This window comes from Theobroma umbraticum, unplaced genomic scaffold (genome assembly GCF_002168275.2).
Source record: "Theobroma umbraticum cultivar Fairchild unplaced genomic scaffold, ASM216827v3 scaffold_12.0, whole genome shotgun sequence".
In the NCBI taxonomy this organism is placed as follows: domain Eukaryota; kingdom Viridiplantae; phylum Streptophyta; class Magnoliopsida; order Malvales; family Malvaceae; genus Theobroma; species Theobroma umbraticum.
In genome coordinates this window covers 1,344,861-1,367,655 of record NW_018397272.1, presented here as the reverse complement: position 1 = coordinate 1,367,655, position 22,795 = coordinate 1,344,861, and the positions used below count along the sequence as shown (strand labels likewise).

At 34.6% G+C, this 22,795-nt stretch overlaps 2 protein-coding genes across 3 annotated transcripts in view; both read left to right on the top strand.

Annotated features, from left to right (window-relative positions):
* Positions 1-561: 561 nt before the first annotated feature.
* Positions 562-3,693, top strand: LOC110426746 (uncharacterized). 2 transcript variants are annotated; one of them, XM_021442043.1, is made up of 4 exons: positions 562-639; positions 749-1,239; positions 2,528-3,131; positions 3,235-3,693. In XM_021442043.1, the coding sequence occupies exons 1-4, from the start codon at positions 574-576 to the stop codon at positions 3,691-3,693; spliced, it is 1,620 nt and encodes a 539-aa protein (XP_021297718.1). In that variant the 5' UTR covers positions 562-573. The 2 variants fall into 2 exon arrangements, with proteins under 2 accessions (XP_021297718.1, XP_021297719.1); XM_021442044.1 differs by having other exon boundaries at positions 568-639; positions 788-1,239.
* Positions 3,694-22,197: 18,504 nt separating this feature from the next.
* LOC149526469 (uncharacterized) overlaps positions 22,198-22,795 on the top strand; it is a 2,380-nt gene continuing 1,782 nt past the window's right edge. Inside the window, exon 1 of the mRNA XM_089785368.1 lies at positions 22,198-22,509. Coding sequence (XP_089641494.1) covers positions 22,198-22,509 — 312 coding nt within the window. The remainder of the gene's footprint in view (positions 22,510-22,795) is intronic.

The window sequence follows — 22,795 nt, the reverse complement described above, 5'->3', positions numbered from 1 at the left end:
ATTAAATTTCAATTACCAAAGCTATAGTTCACGTTACAGATAAGTTTTTAGCTACCAAGTTTGCATAGTTGTTAATTAGCAAATCTTAATTGGTTATAAATTCTTTAACTTTAAATGCATATTTTCTAAGAAATTAAATAAGTATTCTTTATTGTGAATGAACTGAATCTTATATTCAAGAAAAAGAAATGGTTCTCTTAGTTTACAAGAAATGAGTCTTCCCCTTTATGTAAACCTTGCAAATTATGCAAGTAGAGGTCATCGCCGGATATAACTAGACTCTGTTAATATAAAGTCACCTCTAAAAAAGGTCATGCACATGCTAATTGTACTCATCAAAAAGTCAAAGTCCCCTTCATTTTTTTCTATCTATTTGGGATTTTATATTAAATTTTTAACCTTACAAAGTCAAATTACACGCTTTCTATATGAAAAAAAATGAATAAATAAATAAATAAAATCTTGCACATATCATGTTATCAATCCATGCAGCCCATCTGGTCCCATAACATGGTACTATAAATAATAACATGTACAAAGATTTGGATAAAACAGCGTAAACTCAACTTCAATATGGAGCTTGTTCTCTCCCTGTGCCTTTTTTCTCTACTGGTTTCTAAAGCGTCTGCAGATTCAATTGTAAGTCTCAAACCTCTTTGGGTATCACAGATACAAGCACATATACACAAACATCTTTTTTATATGTCAAGGAGAATAAAATCTTTGATCAATGATTTTTTGGTTATAGAAGCTTGCTTATGCTGGAAGTAATAGTAAGGACATGCAGGACTGGTTAAGCCATGGTGGAAATCTACTTAACAGGCGATTCGCCAACAAGGAAACCAAGATAAGCCCTGAAACAGTTTCCAGGCTGAGATTGAACTGGAAATTTAATGCAGGCAGAGATATTACTGCAACACCATCAGTTTCTGATGGAGCAGTTTATTTCCCTAGCTGGGATGGATATCTTTACGCTGTCAAAGCATTGGATGGATCTCTTATTTGGAAGAAAAATTTGCAGCAGTTGACTGGTCTTAATTCTACTAGAGTTATATTCAATGTCAATGTAACAGTGTCCCGAACAACTCCAACAATAGCAGATGATTTGCTGATCATTGGAGTCAGTGGACCTGCTTATGTTGTTGCAGTTAAACGATCAAATGGGCAGCTTGTCTGGTCAACTCAGCTTGATAAAAACCCAGCCGGTGTTATCACCATGTCAGGAACTTATTATAAGCGGTCAGTCATGTTAACTTCAATTTTCATTTTCCATTCAAATTGCAAGGAAGTTCCCTACAATGGTCTCGAACTATTATCATTGGCACTCGAACAATTGCACTAATCATCAGCATAGTCCACCATTTGATATAAAAATGTAAACTGGCAGAACCAACCTAACATTACATCTCCGAACATATATATATCAGATGCCATGCCTCTGCAATTTTAAAAGAAAAAGTGTAGGAAGCTGAAATCATCAAATTTTGTGGCAACTCAAATGGAAACAAGAGATCAGTTTAAGTATACTATGTAGTTTGATTCTATTATTTAAACTAGGGAATCAATAGCCTGATTTCTTGAAAGAATAGTTTATGTTGGTGTGTGCTGCACTAAAAAAAATTCAACTCAATCTTGGTAGGTAATTAACTTGTCCCTTAAGATACTGTTGAACTGGTCTCGAACATCTGCATTATGTATTGTATCATCTCTGACTTTCGAGGCACCGATAATAAAGAGAAGAGATGCAAATGAAATCAGCAAGGTCAGCATATCAGGTTGATTATGTTAATAACGCTGGAAAAGTCAAAAATAACTGCATATTATTTAATTTGGCTGTCAATATAAGATTACAAAGTTCTGGTAGGAAAGAAATAGAAGGGGAAGAAATTAACATTAAGCATGGACGCAGAAAAGACTAGCTTTCTTATCATACTTATTCCCAATTTAATTAGAAGAGAAGTACCAGAGTACATATAGATATAATTTGAATACTAAAAATAAATTTGCTCTACCATCATTCTTTTTTTTTCCCCTCTTTTGCTTCATCTATCAAACCAAATAAGAGGATAGAAGAAGAGGTTCGTTCTCCTTAATTTTAAATATCTAAAATCATTAATTTATATATAGCAATATTGCAAATCCTTAGTGATGAAAATTGAAGATGATGTTGCACTATCATTGATTCATTATATGATCTAACTTATAGCGCACAACCTAAAACGAATTGGCTAAAGGGTAGCCCGGCCCATAATATTTTAAGGCTATAACCACAATAATTAAGTAACATGAATATAACATACTTGAATGTGGACATAATGCATTTGTGGTGTGATGGTCTTTAAGGAGCTGGTTGCACTGGTCACCATTTCTTTTGACTCTAGATACATGCGTAGTCTTTATTCCGGGCATTCTCACCTTCCATTTTATTTACTTTGGCGGAAAAATGATAAAATATTTATTAGAAGTACCTTTTATTTTAATGATTTAATATGTATACTAGTTGCTTTCATTTTATTCTTCATCTCAGCAATTTCTATGTTGGCACATCTTCACAAGAGGAAGAGCTGAGCATTGAACAATGCTGCATCTTCCGTGGAAGCTTTGTCAAACTAGATGCCCGAACTGGCACAATATTGTGGCAAAAATTCATGTTGCCTGACAATTTTGACAAGCGCGGAGAATATGCTGGAGCAGCAATTTGGGGAAGCAGCCCTCCAATTGACGTCCGCAGGAACCTTGTCTACATTGCCACAGGGAACCTCTACTCAGCACCTAAAAATATAACGGATTGCCAAGAGAGACAAAACAATCAAACAGAAGTACATGCTCATCCTGACGAGTGTGTTGAGCCTGATAACCACTCAGATTCAATCCTAGCCCTTGATCTGGACACTGGAAGGATCAAGTGGTACCATCAGCTAGGGGGCTATGATATCTGGTTTTTTGCCTGTAACAATCTTTCGACCTATAATTGTCCTCCTGGCCCGAACCCTGATGCTGATTTTGGTGAAGCACCAATGATTCTAAGCATATATGTCAACGGAACCAAGCGGGACATTGTTGCTGCTGTCCAAAAGAGTGGATTTGCTTGGGCTTTGGATCGTGATCATGGGAACATATTATGGTCTACTGTAAGATATCTTGAGCATAGAAAAACCACGTATTCTCTAAGTTATTCAACTATTTTGGCAGTGAAAAAGTGATTGAATATGCAATTGGTAATTTGGCATGTAGGAAGCTGGACCTGGTGGCCTCACTGGAGGAGGAACATGGGGGGCAGCCACTGATGAAACGAGGGTCTACACCAACATAGCTAACTCTGATGGCAAGAATTTCACTTTGAAGCCATCCACAAAGAACACGATCGCCGGTGGATGGGTGGCCATGGATGCTAATAGTGGTCAAATCCTTTGGTCAACAGGCGACCCCAGTAATGGAACTGCCAGTGGCCCTGTCACTGTGGCTAATGGGGTCTTGTTTGGTGGTTCGACATACGGACAAGGACCAATATATGCGATGAATGCTAACACTGGAAAAATCTTGTGGTCATATAACACAGGTGCCACTGTTTATGGTGGCATCTCAGTTAGTAATGGGTGCATTTACGTAGGCCATGGATACAAGGTTAGTTTCGGATTATTCAATCCAGGATTCACTAATGGAACCTCCCTCTTTGCTTTCTGTGTCTCTTGAATCTAAACTAAAATGTAAATTAAGCATCCGTATTGAGTGAAATTGTTGTTTGTGACGAATGCTTATATTTAATTTCTGATGAGAAGGAAACAATAAGAATTAGTATTGTAATACTGAATATATATATATATATATATATAGCATACTGGGTTCATTCAAGCAGTTCAAAAAAGAAGAATTCAAGTCTAAATGTGATCATTTATGTTGTTGGCCAATTTGGCATATATAATGCTTCTAAATCTTTCGGACATGTTGACCTTTCTGACATCTTTGTTTCAGATCAAAATTATATGCCGAGTTTTGATGGTATCGACTAATTAAGCTTAACCACAAATTAGAAAAGGTAAAATTGTAAATAAATAAAACAAAAGAGCTTATCCAGGCATTGTAACTTAATCCGCAGAAAGTTGGAATAACTAGATAACCATAATAATAGTCGTTAATTAGCAAACCCAACTTAAAACTGGAAATAGAAATGATAGAGTAATAAATTAAGGATCCTGGTAAGATCCTAGTCACTTGTAGTTATACCAAGACACAACTTTCTATACTCTTTCCATCAGAACAATTTAGAAAACAATCTCAGGAAGCCTGCACGCATGCACGGAAGATGGCAATCCCATCGATATCTTCTCTAGAAACAGTAAATAGAGAGCAATGGGGATGCATTTATTCGTTGATGCCAGAGGAAGGTTATCTAGCCAAAGCAAGCACAATTTCCCACCACCAAGATGAATTAGATCTACTGGCTTATTCTCTTTGCGATACCCACCAGATTGCAAAAAATCTGGAAGCATCCTTGCTTCAACTAAACCCCTCACTGGCTTAGCAAACTTAGTATTGTTTGACACATCAAATGCCCAAAGTGACATCTTTGTTGACGTTAATACTTGAATGTAATACTTACAGTACTTGTACTGATGGCGTGTGTGCAAGTCCACCAGCCTGGTTTACAACAAACCAGAATGCAAGCTCAACAGTCATGCAATTACGTGTAATTTTGCATGTCTTAATATGGTATGTGCGTTGCGATTTGAATGAATTTCCAGAGAAAATGAACTCAAGCAATTTCAAAGAAGAAAATAGAAAAGAAAAACTGCAACAGAACCAATTGGGAAGCAAAAGCACAGATTCAATTTTCATTGCAATATATATATATTTTTCTAGAAGGAAAATAAAACTAATTTAGGCTTAAGAATCGGCCTTGAAAACATAATCCAGAGAAATAAGTTGAGCAACAGAAGCACGATAATCCAGCATTGCATTCTGTGCCAGTAACGGCTGTAAAGAAGAAACGAACAATCATACGGCCATAGCGGCTTAAACGTAAAGGATCAAAACGACACAATGAGCTAGCGTTTAAGCTAGCAGCTGATACTAAGAACTAAACGACATCTCTAAGCAACTTTTCATTAATCAAGTACAAAAAGGGTGTCAGGTCTGTTGAGATTCACCTTCATACGCAAATATGAAAATAATTAATAAATTAAAAATATAATATAATGAAATTATAAACTAACATTTAATCAAAAAAATAATTAAATCTTACAAGATCAATTTTTGTATTTTTCATGTAATTTTCTAATTAACTATGAACATTCAGAAGTTTAAGAGTTACATACCTTATTCTAGATATTGTAATCAAGAGCCAATTAAATTAATATCTTTGATTCTTTACCTTTAAGATTTGTCAAATCTTCAGCCATCTAAGTGTTTAGCGTCTAATAGTAATCCACACAGTAAACGAATAAGCCTTTCTTAAAGGTAAGATTTTACTCGTACTAGCAAGTTTGTTTCTAAAACAAAAAAACTAAAAATTCTTATCGAATCTTATTTTTGTCAAACAAAGAAAACTATTTTTTTTCTTATTTTATGAAACAAGTGGAAAGTGGTCGGAGGCTTAGACTTTTAGTTTGTTAACATATTTATATAGCCAAACTAAGTTGTAACCTTAGATATAATAGTTTTATTTTAATTTAATTAAGTCCTTGTGAACTTAATTAATTTTTTACTTTATTTTGGTTTATTCCAATTAAGCCCAACTTAATTAATTATCTTTATTTAATTTCAATCATATCACTTAATGTGCATGACCGATTAGGCTTTTAACATGTTGACAATAAATATAAGTCCAAATCAAATATCAATTTGATAATTGATTTATATTTATAGATCATGAATGGCATCTAGCAATACATCATGACAACCCAAATGTTAAAAAGTCAATTAAAGAATTTGACAAAACCTTTCAGTGATAAGCTTCTCAGTGCAACTTAGTCCTTTCATCAAATATCCCGAATATACAATAGAGCATGGCTCAGTGTCTACTTATAACATTTCATATTAGTTCTTATAATTCATGACTAACTTTATAAATTTAGAAAATTAACTTTTCTCATATGCATCATGTTTTAGCCAAAGACTTTATATAAGTTAGTTAAGAATTGAGAACAAGTGAGATAGATCCCCTCATATCACTTGGGGTAATGAATCCTCTCTTTATCACTCATTTACCTTCACATGCTTCATGGCATACTCAAAAACACCCTATTTATGCATCTAGTTGCTTCCAGACTTGTAAGGATAAAATCAAAGAATGTCATTCCCCACTCAAGATGACTTGGTGTCTCAAGTCCAAGGACTAGTTACACAACTATCACATGATTTAAATTGTGTTTTGAACATTTGAAATTTAGTTTTGTACTTAGAAAATTTTATGTTTTAACATTTTAAAATAATACACAAAGTTTGGTTAGAAATGAAGTCCAATTGGACAAGGCTTTGACTTGATCTTTAGTTATAGGAGCTTATCTATCGATAGATGTTCTTCGTTTGAACCCAGAAATGATCTCAAGTTACTATCTATCGATACATGTTCACTATCTATCAATAGATGAGTCCATCTATCGATAGTTATGCGACATCTATCGATAGATAGTAACTTGAGATCTTTCTAAAATAGTTCTGGAGTTCATTTATCGATAGACGCCTCCGATCTATCGATAGATGATGCTATGTCTAGAAAAATAAAAAGGGCAAAATGGTATTTTCTCATCTAAAACTATAAATATGGCACATTTTTTGAGGGTTAGCAACCTTCAGCCACATTTTTACAAGGTAAACTTTTCTTAAACCCTCTCAACTCATTTTTGATCAAAAATCATTTCTTTTAATGATTCTAAGTTGGTTTTAAGATTTAATGATAAAAATGACATTTTTAAGCTTTGAAATCCATAAAGCTTGTCATTTTGATTTTGGAAATTTTGTTTCTTGCTCCAAAAATTCTGTTAAAGGATTAAAGTTAAAGGCTTTGTAATTTTTCAAGTAATCAAAGCTTGATCGAGAGCAAAAATTCTTATTTTAGAATGGGTTTAGTGAGAGAAAATAGGCTTGGTCGAGAGCAAGTAACTTTCAAAAGTGCTTAGAATGATTATTCTATAGTTGGTAGTCTAGAAATTAGTTGCTATAATTATTGTGAGATAAGAACGATTGAAAACTTTGAGGAAATCATTGAAGATAGGTTGTGATTGAGTCTTTGATCGAGGTGAATGAATACACCACTTTTGAATTATTTGTTATGTAAAGCGAAAGCATGATTTGATGATTATTGATAAGCATGATTTCTCTTAAATATTTATGAAAATAAGAATGTATTTATGGATGTGAAAATATTTTGAAAATAGTTTTCAATCTATTACATATATATATACATATCCTATTGTGCAATAGTTTTCAATAATAGGGGACAAGCACCTTCATGTTTGAAGTCCACTCGATTACTCCAGTCTTCGAACTAGTGTGGGTATGAGATTTGATTTATGATTATTACATGAATGCTATGATGTGCATGCTAGTTGTGTTGAGGCATGAAATGTGTAATGGCTTCCATGATGAATTTCCGTTTAAGATGCTATGTTTATGTATATGATGTGTATTCCATATGCTACATAAGATGATTAGGAAAGCATGATGAAAGCCACGAGATTATGTGTAAAATGTATGTATTACATAGCATATGAGAAAATAGAGTAAGCATGAGGAATGCCATGTGATGTGTATATGATATAAATTCTATATACCTTATGAGATGAGTAAGCATGTATGTAAAGAACATTCCACATACCCAATGCTATAAGTATGAGAATTCAATGAGTGTGATTGATTCCACTTTCACGAGATGCAAGTGACAACTTCACTCCTATGATGCATCATAAATGTCGAAGGTGTAATAAGGATTGTACATTGTTGGCCCAATGTGCAATAGGTATTGTACATTACCAGCTCAAGGTTGATGGGGGTCAAACCATCACAATGTATGATCCTAATGTTTATTAAATGATTGAAATTAACATGAATTTATGAAATGTTGCATGTTAAGTTTATTTGAGTAGTTTTTATGATTTATACTCTATATTGGCCTGAGAATGTGTTTGGTGAAGTAAGCTGAGCTTTAGAGATAGTCTTAAAAGGTAAGAGGACTTAAAGAATGGCAAAAATGTAGAATTTTGCCTAAAAAATAGAGTTTTAGAGGCTATTTATCGATACATGTAGAACATCTATCGATAGATAACTAACAAAATACAACAAAAAGCATTTTGTTTCAAATATATCAATAGATTTCCTAAATTTATCAATAGATGAGCTATAAGATTTTTGTATTGGCTTGTTTGAAGACTTTTCAAAGTTAAAAGGTTTCCAAAGGTTATGTAAACTTGTTTTCTTTGCAAATGCTATTTAAAGTGCATTTAAATACCATGTTTCAAAAACTCTACGATTAAGTGGTTAAAAATGGCATAAGATTACAAGTGCATGTTTACAAAATACTCTTATCCTTTGACTTATCCCCTTCCCATATCCATTCAGGAAGTCTTTGTGACTCACATTTTCCTTATATATTTTTGTTGCAAATTAGTGATAGCATTCTTGATAGCAACCGGTGTCATAGGGACGTGATCTGTTCCTCTTTTGATAGGTGATCTAGTAGCCACTTGTAACCTAGAGGTCATGTCATGTCCAACTAACGAGTCGATCTTTCATATTTCAATTTCATTATATACATGTTGATACTCATATGCTAAGCCATTGTGTGGCAAGTTACTTTAATGATAATATGTGGATATTATGAACATTGAGCCATGGAATGGCAAATTATTTTCATGGGATTATGCTAATATTATGGATGAAGGCTTGTGAGCCTATATAAGTGCCTAGGGTGCCTTTACAAATTCTATGTTAAATGTATTGAGTACATATTTTATTAATGAAGCATGTACAACTTTTATGTTGAAAAGTCCATAATCGTGTACTTACCCCTATGCATGGATGCTTATATTTTCATTTATTTATGCGTATATGTGATTGATGATTGATTGAGGTTAAAAGACTTCCTTGGGCCTAGCAAGTCATATTCGGCTAGGTCTATTCACAAGTCACGATCTGTTCAGGAAATGGGATATGACACTTAGAATGAAAAATAATTAGTTGTGCACAAACCTACGATTGAATCAATTTGTGTTTAAGATTGATGACTTTGATTTAGTCTTTACTTTGGACTTTTATTATGTTAGTGATTGAATTCATCCTTTGTTTAGAAATGGATTTTGGACTCTTTAACTTCATTTTGTTTTGAATCCTTTGATCTTGGATGGTGAATGGATTCACCTCTTCGTTTGGAAATGAACATTTGAATATTTGGAAATATAAAACAAAATGTTTTAGTGGAGCCTACTTGAGTTATGGACTTGTAGCTAGTGACAATAGCCACTAGCTGTTGTGCACAATGCTTTGCATTGATTAGGTAGCTAACGAAGTCCTACCCCTTTTGATTTGGTTTCATTTGGTAATTGATATGATCCTATCTTCTTTGATATATGGTCAATGACTATCATGTATCTGACCACTTTAGTGCTATGGCTCGTTTTGATTTGATTTTCCATGCTATCTAATGCTCCACAATCTATTTGAAATTATATTTGACATTATGAAGTTAGGATTCGATATTTGTTTCAATTTTGGACTTGGAATTGGTATTGTTTCAACTTTGGGTTTGGTTTTGGTATTTGTTTAGACGTTGGTCTTTGGATTTGGCAATTGTTTCGACCTTGGTGCTTGAGTTTGCTATTTGTTTCGATTTTGGCATTTAGATTCGATATTCATCTTGACCTTGATCTTTTTTTTTTTTGAAAGTTAAATATAGATTGATTTCATATCAAAAAGGATGATCCTAATTACACAAAAGGAGAAGGAACTTGGCCAAGAATCTGCCTAGGATCCAACTCGATGGCTGGCTTACAAAAATTGGCCAGCAGTGACTTAATCTGTACAAAGTTATTGACAAGCAGCTATACATAAAACACAGCAAGAGACCACAATCAGCTTTGAACAAAAGAAACAAGGGAAAAGAAGAAGAGGAAACATAACCGTTGAAAATGTTTCTTCCTCTTGTAAATCAGTCAAAGTCATTCCCTGTAGAGTTCCATGCCTTATCGTGAAGAAAAACGTTGAGCATTCATTCTCAGCAGTTGAGGGCCCTCATCAAGAACATAAAATATAAAACAGCCGGCAAAGAGGAGGCCACCACAGCTGAATCACACTCAAACAACTACTATAACAGTTAGGAGTAAAGACGTAAAAGGTCATGAGTTTTGTCAATTCCTGATTTCGCTAAACTATCAGCAGTCTCATTACTTGACCTTGAAATATGCCTAATCTGCCAACTTCCAGCAACTCTATTTTTAAGTGAATGGATTTGGAAGATGAGTTGTCGTAGCCGCCATGGGCTTTACAAGGATTGGAAACCCAGGACACAACATTGGTTGAGTCAGATTCAATGATGATGTTAGTGCAATTCACCTAAGAAGAGGCAACAAACAAGACCATGGCCTCTCCCACAGCCTGAACCTTTACAAGGTTAGCGTCACCCCAACCAACTTTTTTTTGAAAAAATAAGCTTAACAGCACCAGTGTCATCTCGTAACACCCCTCCAATGCCAAGATAACCTGGACAACCCCTAGCAACTCCATCGGTATTGAACTTGAACCAACCTCTAGGCAGACACTCCCATAAAACCTTGGACATAAATTCCTTCCTTCAGGTGAGGGCGGAGACAGAAGAAGAAGCACGAATAATATCAGTGATGGAGGTGATGTGATCAGGCCACCTAGATTTGGCCCACCATGCCAGCCGCAATTTAATGATTTCCATCACGTTCATAGGATCCTAAATTTTCCCATCAAAGATCATTTCATTTTTATAGAGTCAAATGGACCAAATAATGGTGAAAAAGGACATTCTCCACACTTTTCTTCTTGGTATATCCACTTGGTGCTAGTTCCAAGCCTTAAAAAATGACACAGCATCTTTTGGCATGCAAGTAATGATATCCCATTCGACACATCATGAGCACCACAATCTCCAAGATTTGTAACAAGTAAAGAAGATGTGGTTAATCGATTCAATATCATTATTGCATAATAAACACAAGGATGCCACAGGTTGCATAAGATTTCTTTTGACAAGTTCCTCTTTTACGGTGACTCTGCCCCTAAGGACTTTCCACACAAATATCTCCATCTTCGAGGGGGCTAAACCAGCCCACACACTTTTCCATAATTCTGTGTCTGCATCATAGTTGATTAAAACAGATTTGCAAAAGGAGTTGGCAGAGTAATTACCCTTTGGTGTGAATTTCCAGATTAATTTATCGTTAGTCTCCATATCAAGATGAATACCCTGTAGACAGCTTATGAACTGCTCCCAAGCCTCTTTTTCCCAGTCAAACACGTTTTTGAGTAATTTAACATGCCACTGCCACCTCCAATTGGTCCAAGAACCGAACTCACAAACCTTTCCATTTTTGTTAGTAGTAAGAGCAAAGATACGTGGGAAAGCAACTTTGAGGATAATGCCTTCAATCCACTCATCATCCCAGAAGTAAATATTAACACCATTCCCGATCAAGTATCCAATACCTGCACAAACAAAAGTAGAGAAGCTCCTCAAAGGGGTAAGTGAGCATGTAATGTTTTTCCAAATGGTAGACATGTGCCTACCACCTGGATTACAAGGTAACAGACTCAAGTTAATTCCCCCATTTCTCCCTATAATTACTACACGCCACAGACTCTTATTTTCCTCATTGTATCTCCAAAGCTATTTATTTAATAGAGCTCTGTTCTTCAATCAAAGATTAATTAAACCAAGTCCCCCATAATTTCAAAGATTACAAACTGACTCCCAATTCACCCAATGTATGCACCTCCTCTTGTCTGAGCCACCCCACAGGAAACTTGTCTGAATCCGATCTAATTCCTCCTTCACCCCATATGGTATTTCGAATAAAGACATAAAATAAATTAGAAGGCTTACAAGGACCGAATGAATCAATGTAACCCTTTTTCCAATAGAAAGCATTTTGGATTTCCATCCTGTAAGTCTCGCAGCAAATTTTTCAATAATCGGATGCCAGATACTAATAGAGTGATATCTTGCCTCTAAATGAAGACCTAAGTAAGTAGTAGGAAGGGATCCAATCGAACATGGCATTTTGTCTGCCCAAGATTGAACAACATCCCCCACCTTAATGCTATATAAGCTACTTTTTCGAAAGTTGATCTTGAGTCCGGAGATAACCTGAAAGCACCTTAGAACTCCCTTGACATTCAGGACACTTTCAAGATCCGTTTTATTGAAAATCATGGTGTCATCCACATATTGCAAATGGGAGACGATAAGGCCACTATTGCCAATTTTCACTCCTTTACACAACCCTGTAGCAGTAGCCTTGTACATAAGAGCACTAAACACCTCAGCTACTAGATTGAAGAGAAATGGAGAAAGAGGGCATCCTTGGTGTAACCCTCGCCTCAGTTGGATTTTTCGAGAAAATGACCCATTAACCAATACCGAAACCGCAGTAGTAGAAATACATGACATAATCCATTTCCTGCATTGTTCACCAAATCTCATCTTAACCATGACAAATTCAAGAAAAAACTAGTCCACACTGTCAAAAGCCTTTTCGAAGTCCACTTTAAAAAAGACCCCACATTTTCTACATTTTTTAAGATAATCAACAAGTACATTAGCAATGAAGGCATAGTCTGTAATTTATCTTCCTTTAGTGAAAGCAAATTGATTCGGGCTAATAACATTCTCAATAACCACTCTAAGTCTATTGGTTAAAACCTTCGCCACAACCTTGTTCACGCACCCCACCAAGCTTATTGGTCTGTATTCTACAAGATTTATGAGGTTGTTACATTTAGGTATAAGCGTAATAAAGAAAGTGTTCATTCTGTCATCAAAGTTACCAGTATCATAAAAGTTATTCATGAATGACATAACTTCACCTTTAATTTTTGACCACTAGTCTTTCAAAAAGTTGAAATTAAAGCCATCCGACCCTGGCGCTTTGTTTCCATCACAGTTGAAAATTGCCTCTTTCACTTTTTCCTTAGAGAAACGACATTCGAGATTATGAGAAATCTGTTTAGGCAGCGTCTTAAACTCCACGTCCCAATCAGTAATTTTAGCTATTGGTCAATGATCCGATGGGTCAATGATCACAGTGCTATTAACCTTTAGCCTATCAATTTGGGTCCATCTTTTTCTAGCTGAAGCAATGGCATGGAAGTATTTGGTGTTTCTATCCCCTTCCAAAAACCATTTAACTCTCGATTTTTGATGCCAAGATCTTTCTTTCACTCGATAAAGAGACCAAAGATCAGCCTTTAGCGTAGCAATTTCGACCCTATGAGACCCTCCTACACTACTCGCCTGCCATTCTTGAAGTTTTCTCTTAATCTCAGCCTCTAAGGTTTTATTTTTGTGTTGAAAGTTGCCACCTAGTGGTGCTTGCCATCTTTTAATGGCTGGTTTAGTGGCTCGAAGTCTTTGCCAAAGCTCTCCACCCTTTCGGTATTTCTTGCCATTTTCCTCCCATGTCGCGGTAAAAATCTCCTTAAAACTTTCCTCGTTAAGCTAGTGGTTAAAGAATCGAAAGGGTTTTGGTCCCCAATCAACATCATACACATGAAGAATGATTGGATTATGATCAGAGAGTGAAAGCGAAGAACATTCTTACCTTAAGGTCAAAAATCTCTCTATCTTATCAACAGCCATTAAAAATCTATCCAACCTACTAAAGGTGACTTCTTCCTTATTATTGCACCATATGAATTTACTACCACTCAGAGGAAGATCAACTAACCCAGTGTTGTCCACAAACTACCTAAAAAGTACCATTTCCCTCTTATTCGACACACCCCTTGCTCTTTCATGGTCCCATAAGACTGCATTGAAGTCCCCTCTCAAACACCAAGGTAGTGCTATCTTTCGCACGATTCCCAAGAGTTCGGTCTAAACATCCTCCTTAAGCTTGTGTCATTGGGTGCATAAATATTACCAAACCCGCATGCCCAATCCCCATCCTTAATTTTGCTTGTCATGAGAATATAATTTCTACCCACATAGCTATTATCGAAAGAGAAAAAATCTTCCTGCCATAAAGTGATAATCCCCCCTGATGCACCATTCGACTCTTTTGCCAAACCCTTGAATTTTCCCCTTCCACCTAGCGTATTAAAGGTTTTTCTGTTAACTTTTGTCAGTTTCGTCTCTTGAATCATTACCACATTTGGTTTCTCATAATCCACTAATTTTTTTACAGCCCTGCATTTCTCCCTCCTGCCAAGACCTCTAACATTCCAAGTAAATAATTTCATAGAAAAATTAAAAGAACTCGAAGACCTTACCAAGCATCATGCCTTAAGTTGTGCCTTCCTCCTACATCTCCCTCTCTAATCTTGCAAATTCTGCCACCATTGTTTCTTTAGTAGCAACAAACATCAAACCCATTATTCTTGCTATCGCATGTGTGATCTCTACCTCTTCTTTAATTGCTTGATTTATAGCAGTACTATCATCGCTAGCTGAAACAACATGGATATCTTTACATTTTGTCTCATTTTTTTACCCGAATTGAGTTCCTCTATTTGGGCTTTCTTGATACAACTTTAGCTGCCTCTGCTTTGATTTTTGAGACCATCAGCTTGAGATTTGTTGCCTCACAATTCAAAGAGATTTCAATAGGGGCCTTAACCCGCTGCCCCTGTGCTCTTGGACCAGATGCGTTACCCTTAATGTGGTCTTCCTTATAACATCCTATTTTCAGTAGACCGAAATGCCCACCACAATTCCTAACCTCAGATTCAAAAGTGCTTACCGAACCTTCTTCCAAAATGGTGGATTTTGTTAATTTACGATGAGATTTCTTCCCTTTGTTATTAAACTTCCACCTTTCCAATGATCTGCCAAGAAATCTTCTTTTCTTGATTCGGTCATCACAAGCACGACCTACCTTTGCTTTGCTTAGTTTCTTTCCTTTGCCCCTTTTGGTGATCCACTTGGCAAGCGGGAGATCTTCAATTGAATTTCCAAAGTCACTTGTTAATTCCTCTCCACCTTGTACAGAGCCTTCCATCAGTGTCTTAGCTGCACCATTCTTTATAACCGGCATTCCCCAATGTCCAAAAGCTCCTAATGTGCCCTCGACAATCTTGGGGATTTGAAGCGCATCATGAGCTAAATTACCATCTGCTGATTTCGTGTCATCCAAACAAGGCCCACCCCATTTAGTAATGACTCCAATAGGACAAAAGGATCTTTCAAGACTAGGCTGGGTCTTACTAGTCTCCCCAAAATTCTAGCATCCTTGAAGAGAGCTCATATGCCATGTGTGGACTTTAAACCCATTCATAGATTTTTTAGAATGATGAGTGACCTGTCTCGCTTCTTGTTCGAATTCCTTTGTGATATCCAAGGAGTCAACGGGGTTGCCATAGGGTAAGGCCTTAAGGATTTTAATGTGATCTGGGCCTTCATGGCCCACCTTTGGCCCGTGATTTCTTGCTCCAGAATCGGGGTGTTGGTGAATAGATTGCGCTAAACTATGGGTTTGACCTTTTGCAGCTTTAATTTGAAAACTGTCAGACTGACTTAGAGGTTGCACAAGAATCAAGGTGTTCTTCTCTCCACTACTCGGATCAACAGAACGTTCATCGATAACAGGGATCGTCGATTGCCTTTTGGGTTTCATCATCTCTTAAGGTTTAGAAAAAGAGTTTTCCATCCATTGATTAATTCCCTGAACATGATAATCTTTCATTAAAGTTAGTATCAACCATAGACTGAATCAAGAATTGAGAGTTGTCAATGTGCAATCGAGTAGTTGGGGGAAAGATGGATCTATCAGGCACCTCCACCAGTAAGAAAACACAATCAAATCTTTTTTTGGAGGAAGTGGATTCATCAACTTTAATGAATTTACCCCATTTATTTCCAAGTGTTCTGAAGAGATCTCCATGCCATAAATACCAAGGGACATTTTTAACCACCACCCAAGTTGCAGTATTGATACTCGTTTTCTCCTCCTTAAATGGCTTTAAAGACTTGAACCAAGGCCTAAATGAGTCCCAATACAACTCAATAAGAGACTTCATAATTTCTTTGTTCTCAAAGGTAACCACAACTTAACGTTTCTTAATCAATCTAATTTCAACATCAATCCCCTCATTCTTCAGAGCATCATGAATCTCCTGAAGTTCAAATGCTTGTGACAAAATTCCTATAGCACTATTGAAAACACATTCCATATCCTTCCTTCTAGAAGAGAGGTCATACTAAACTTCAGGAGGAAAAATCTTCTTAATCATTCTACCTTGTAGATGGTTCTTTGGCTGTAAATTGGGTTGGCTTCTCATATATACACTAAGAGGAGGGAACTTAATTCCCTTCACAACTTCCTTGAAGTCCAGCTATCAGTTCTAGCATCAGAGGATATTGTCCTGATTAACTGGGATTCACCTTTCTTTTGATTGACTTGATAAGGGTTCATTGGAGTAACCTCTTTCACAACAAGATATCTTCCATTCATCACACTGCGGTCGCCACATTGAATTGCTTTGTACATCTCTTCCTTGTTCTTAAATCTGACAAAGGCATATGAACCTTTGATTTCATTGATACCTCATCAGACGAAAACATCCATCACTTTCTCGAATAGGGAGAACCAATTTTTAACATCCTTCCAAGTCATTTTGGGACTTAGATTCCCCACAAAGATAGAATTGAGGTTTTCTCTCCAGCAATCCAAGCTGTGAGCGACCCTTTCATTTCGCCTTCCTTTGGTGGCTTGCTTCAGACCATAAGATTCCAAGTTCCATTGATCTCTAAATTTCAAACGAGCTTTGTCAGATACTCTCTGTTTCTCTCTACCTATTTCTCTCTCTTTCTCTCTCATCCTGTGTTTTTTTTCTATACTTCCTTTCAGCATTTATTGAAACTATCTTGACCTTGATCTTTAGATTGGGTATTTGCCCTAACTTTGGTGTTTAGACTTGATTTATTCAATTTAGTATAAATTATGTTATTTTTGACACCTAATAGTTTTATTTAAGGGTTTTCTAAAGGTATTGACATTAATTCATTTTTGAAACTAAACCTTTGTTTTCCTCAACATCTTCTACAAAAGCTTTTAAACCTGATATTTATTAATTGTTTTCTTCATAATACTTGAAATGTTTTACAAACTATTATTCTCATTTCAAAGGCTTATGAATGGGTTTATAATAAAATCTTATAAAATCATTTTAAATGAGTTTGTATCCGTCGAGACGATGATTTAAGATCTCTTGAATAATTGATTATATTTGACACATAAGTCACACCTTTGGATGTTTATTTTCTTGCGGGATTAAATTCCCAAATTCTTCAAATATTTATTATGGTTGAAAAGCAAACTTTGATATTGTTTGAAATAGATTACTTGCATTATTTTTAAACGTACCTTTGATAAACACTTTCTCGTTTAGCTTGTTCCCCTCCCCGTATCTGCTCATGGAATTATTTATAACTCACATATGTAAAATGCATTGGTTGTTGCAAATCAATAGCTGCTTTGGTTTGCTAACCTTTGGAAGGAGCTACTTCCACAATCAGCACTGATAGGTGTTTGGTAAGGCATTTAATATGTGTCAACCTTTTTGTTTCGAGTCGTACTCTACTAGTCCTATTTGGTTTGGTCATCTATGTTTAACTATCATTGATAAGATTTTGATATGTCTTGTATTAAATGACATATATTTTGAAATTGCCAAGAGATGACTACACTTTGTATTTGCCACAAGATGGCTTATATATGTTACTTGGGTATGTGTTCCTTTCGCATTCTAGGCATGTGAGCGTGCAAACTAATATGACATATTCCTATGTGATACAATATATTCATGCATGTTTGACATATGGTTCCATAGTGATAAATCCCATGAGGTAATTCCAAGTATTTATTTTATTTGTTCATCTTAGGCTTGCATGGGTTAAAAGGGTTATCCCATCGATACCTTTGTACTAGTCATGACCACTAGATTTTGGGTTCTGACAAACTATTTTTGAAAATGTTTATATAAAGAAGCTAGAGGGGTTCTACGAAGAAAGAAATGAAGACAAGGATTATAAAGTCCACAAAGCTCTTTATAGTCTCAAACAAGCTCCTAAAGCTTGTTACGAAAGGATTGATGATTATTTAATAGCTAAGGAGTTTAACCGTAGTGACAATGAGCTTACTTTGTATGTTAAAATCATTAAGGAAGGTATCAAACTCATAGTAACTCTATACATTGATGATTTTTTGATCATAGGGTTAGATGATGAACTCTTGGAAAAGTTTAGAGTGCAAATGAAATCTAAATTTGATATGTTAGACTTAGGGGAGATGTTTTACTTCTTTAGTTTGGAGTTTTTTCAAGGTTCAAGCTTTATACTTGTGCACCAAAGTGAATATGCCATAGAGTTGCTAAAAAGTTTGGCATGGAATCTTGTAAAGCTATTCCAAAGCCCTTTGCATTTAGTTGTAAGCTTGTAAAGGATGATGGGGAAAAAAAAGCTAATGCCACAAGGTTCAGATGTTTAATTAGATGCTTGCTTTATTTGAGTGCATCAAGGCCCAATATAATATACACCATGAGTTTACTTTCTAAATATATGCAATCTCCTTTTAGTTTACACTTCAAAGGTGCAAAATGGGTCCTTAGATACATCAAAGGGACCTTGAGTTATTGGTTGACATTTGATAAGCATGAAAGCCAAAGCATGAAGGGATATTGTGATAACAATTAAGGAAACAACCTAGAGGACTTTTATAGCACCAAATGCTTTTGTTTCGCTCTTGATAGTGATATCTTTACTTAGAACCCCAAGGAAAAGGAGGTGGTGGCTCAATCTTCAGTTGAGGTTGAATATATAGTAGTAGCATTAACTACAAATCATGCTGAATGGCTTAGACAAATCTTATGTGACTTAGGGTTTAAGCAACGAACAGGGACTTTGTTGTGGATTGATAACCAAGCTACTATAGCTATTGCCAAAAACCTAGTTCATCATGGGAGAACAAACCATATTTCAATGCAATACCATGCAATTAAGGAGGCTGTGAAGCGATAGCTGTTGCATATTACAAATTAAATTATCAACTTGCAGATATTTTAACCGAGGGGTTAAGTAAAGATAAGTTTGAAACTCTCAAAACCAAGGTAAGACTCCATAAGGTTGATCTCAGTGAAGTGTATCGAATATGATATCAACCTTTAAGACCCATATGCAACATCGTGTTCACGGCGCAAAAAATATAAAGTTTGAACTTGGAGAAAAAGAAAACCCATTATGTAGAGATGTAAACAGGTAAGATACTTGCTCTTTTTGAGGTACCAAACCTGAAACTGTTTAAATACTAAAGTACTCAAACCTTATAAAAACCTGGATAAAATTAAAAAACATTACCCACAATTGAACCACATTAGAATAGCACTAACCATTAATTATCCGAATCCGTTAATTACTCGATTATTCAAAGCAACCTTTTAGTATTCGGATACTTGTTTAATAACCCGTTCTCGAAACTGGAAATCCAAATAAAAAATGCTCTATATTAATTCATAGATAATTAACTAATAATTAAAAACTATTCCACAATTAACAATTAAAAAATATTCCACAACTAAAATCAACAACAATACAATGAAATAGGGTTTTTTTTTTGGACTTGAAATAGAGTATTATCTAGTGTTTATTACAGTATGTTATCTTATATTTATTTCTAGTGTTATCTTATGTTATCTTAAATGAAAAATTAAGAAAATAGATATATGTAAAACTTTCATATCTTATATGGTTATCTAGTCTTTATTTATATACGGTAGATAAGTAATAAATGGGAAGGAAATAGATACAAGATACCAAATCAAATTAAATTAGTAGAAAAGATACTTAAAGTTACTTCAAGAAAAATTAAACATAAGTTAAGGGAAAATATTATATGTTGCTTCCGAAAGTTTAAAGTGTTTATTAAACAAAACAATGATATGTTATTAAGTTTGCATCAGAGTTCAAATAATATAAATTAATTTTATATTTGTTAGTTTGCAAGTTCAACTAATATAAAAATTTTGTATATTTAAGTTTGTGTCATAGTTCATGTAATATAAATTAATTTTACATTTTTAGTTTAAAAGTTCAACTAATATAAAAATTTTAAATATTGAAGTTTGCATCATAGTTTAGATAATATAAATTAATTTTACATTCTTAGTTTATAAGTTCAATTAATATAAAAATTTTATATATTTAAGTTTGCATCATAGTTCAAGTAATATAATAAATTTTATTTTTATTAGTTTGCAAGTTCAACTTATATAAAAAATTTATATATTTAAATTTGCATCATAAGTAAAATAAATTAATTTTACATTTGTTTGTTTATAAATTCAACTAATATAAAAAATTTATAAGTAATATAACTATAATCAGATTCTATACAAGTATTGAGTACCCAAAACCCAAAATAAATATAATCGGATTCGGATTTTGGATACCCTAGAGGTGATAACCAAACTTGAATTAAGTATTAAAAGTAATACTTAAATCCGCCCCGTAATCGATTATAAAATACTCAAATTTTATTTTATCAGATCGAATACCCATAGATATCTGATTATTAACTGCCCATTTAGGTCCCTAAGTTTATGTTGCTTTGTTAACGTGCATGTAACTTGACAAAGTGTCGGCGTTGTAGCCGATTTGTTCTCTGTTTCTTTTCCTAGGATAGGTTATGTATTTTGTTTAGGTTGGTTGTGTAAGGCACTGCTCTGGAAATGGCAGTGCAACATGGTCCCTAAGTTTTTTAATGCCTATGCCTTGTATGAAAAGCAGAACAATGAATGAATAGCGGATAGCATCTCTTTTGTTTTACGGTTTTGAGAAAAACTTTTCTGTCGGCTTGTGAGCCTTTGCATGAAAAATGCTTCTCTTTGCGTGAAAGTCTTGCAATTTTGAACCAATATTTGTATTTACAAAAGCTGGAATCTTACATCCTCTTGTTTCTTAAAATGGAAACAGTTAAATGAGATAATCATTACTTTCAAAAAAAAAAAAAAGAAGAGATAATCATTTAAGATGTAATTGGATCAAGAACAGGCAAGTTAATTAAGCCACTATTTTTTGAGGGTATGGCTTGATGACCAAAAAACCTTTCATTTGTTACAGTTCAACTAGAAAGCTATCGCATTTGATGTTGAATTGAGGATTTCAGCTCTTAAAATCATACCAAAATTTTGAAGCAGGGAAGCTGGTGGAAAGAAGCAGGTATTAGAGAACTAAAGAATGGAAAGAAGATAAAAGGAGGATGTCAAGTTAGCTCCATCCATGTACCTCAATGGGGATCTTCTTGAACTTCTGAAATTCTCTTAAAGCAGCAACATTAAACCCCTTTTTTGTCCTGACTAAATCCCTGTTTGCTTTTCTAATATATTGAATGCTTGCTATTGCACATGCTACACTACCTATGATGATGAATGAGAGATAAGAAATAAAAAGGGATTGAGAGTAATTATCTGAGATTGAAATTTACACTTCAATTGGCTTAATGAAAATAAGGAAATGCTACTTTTATTTAGGTATAATCTAGTAATTGTGTAGTAAGATATATCAATCTAATAACTTAATTGGAAATTAATAGAAAACATGAAAAAAAGAACATTATCCTTTATTTCATTATGAATCATCTTGATTCACTTCAAACAAAATGGGGGGTTTTTATTTTAGTTTCTCTTAAAATTCAGAAAGAATAAAATTTAGTTAAGGCTTTCCGGTTATTGCTTCCTTTTAATTATTTTACATAAAAATAAGTAGAAAATTTCACATTGTCGACTTTATATTTATAAATAAAGTAAAAGTAAAATTACTATTTTCGATAAAAGAAATTTATAAAAATTAAAATTTTTCAAAACATTTTTACTTTGATCTAATTAAAATGAAACTTATTAATTTGAAAAAGACAAAGGAAAAATAAAAGAAGAAACGACACCGTTTTGTTCTCATCATGAACTGAATTTTTTCTTCCGTGTATCATTTGTTTCTCTTCCTCTCTTTCCAAAGCTCCCTAAAACCCTCGAATGGGTTCTCTACTCAGAGCTTCAAAGGCCCTTAATCCTCCAAAATACTTATCTCCATTTTTCTCAACATTTAGAAGCAACAATTCATATGATAGTTTTGGCCTAACTCAAAGATTCTGCTCTCATTCTCGCCAAAACAGTAAAGAAACCGCTACCATAGATTTGAGTCAATACCCAACTGAAAAGATAAGAAACTTTTCAATTATAGCCCATGTTGATCATGGAAAATCTACTTTAGCTGATAGGCTTTTGGAGCTTACTGGAACCATTAAAAGAGGCCATGGTCAGCCTCAGTATCTAGATAAATTGCAGGTAAAAGTAAAAGGTTTCTTTTTTGTTTTTTTTTTTTATAAATTTCTTCCATCTTGGTTCTATTGTTTCGTTTGAAACTTGAACTGGGCTCCTCTTAGATTTTTTGTAATGGTGCTTAATTGACAAATTGCAGAAAAAAACATGCCTTTTAGTGCGTTTTTCTTTGTATAGATTGAGACTTGAACTAGGTGTTTTTTTTTTTTTTTAGATTTTTTATTGCTTTAAAATGGTGCTTTAAGTTGACAATTTGATGGAAGGTAAGATATTGGCATTGGTAATAGTTGGT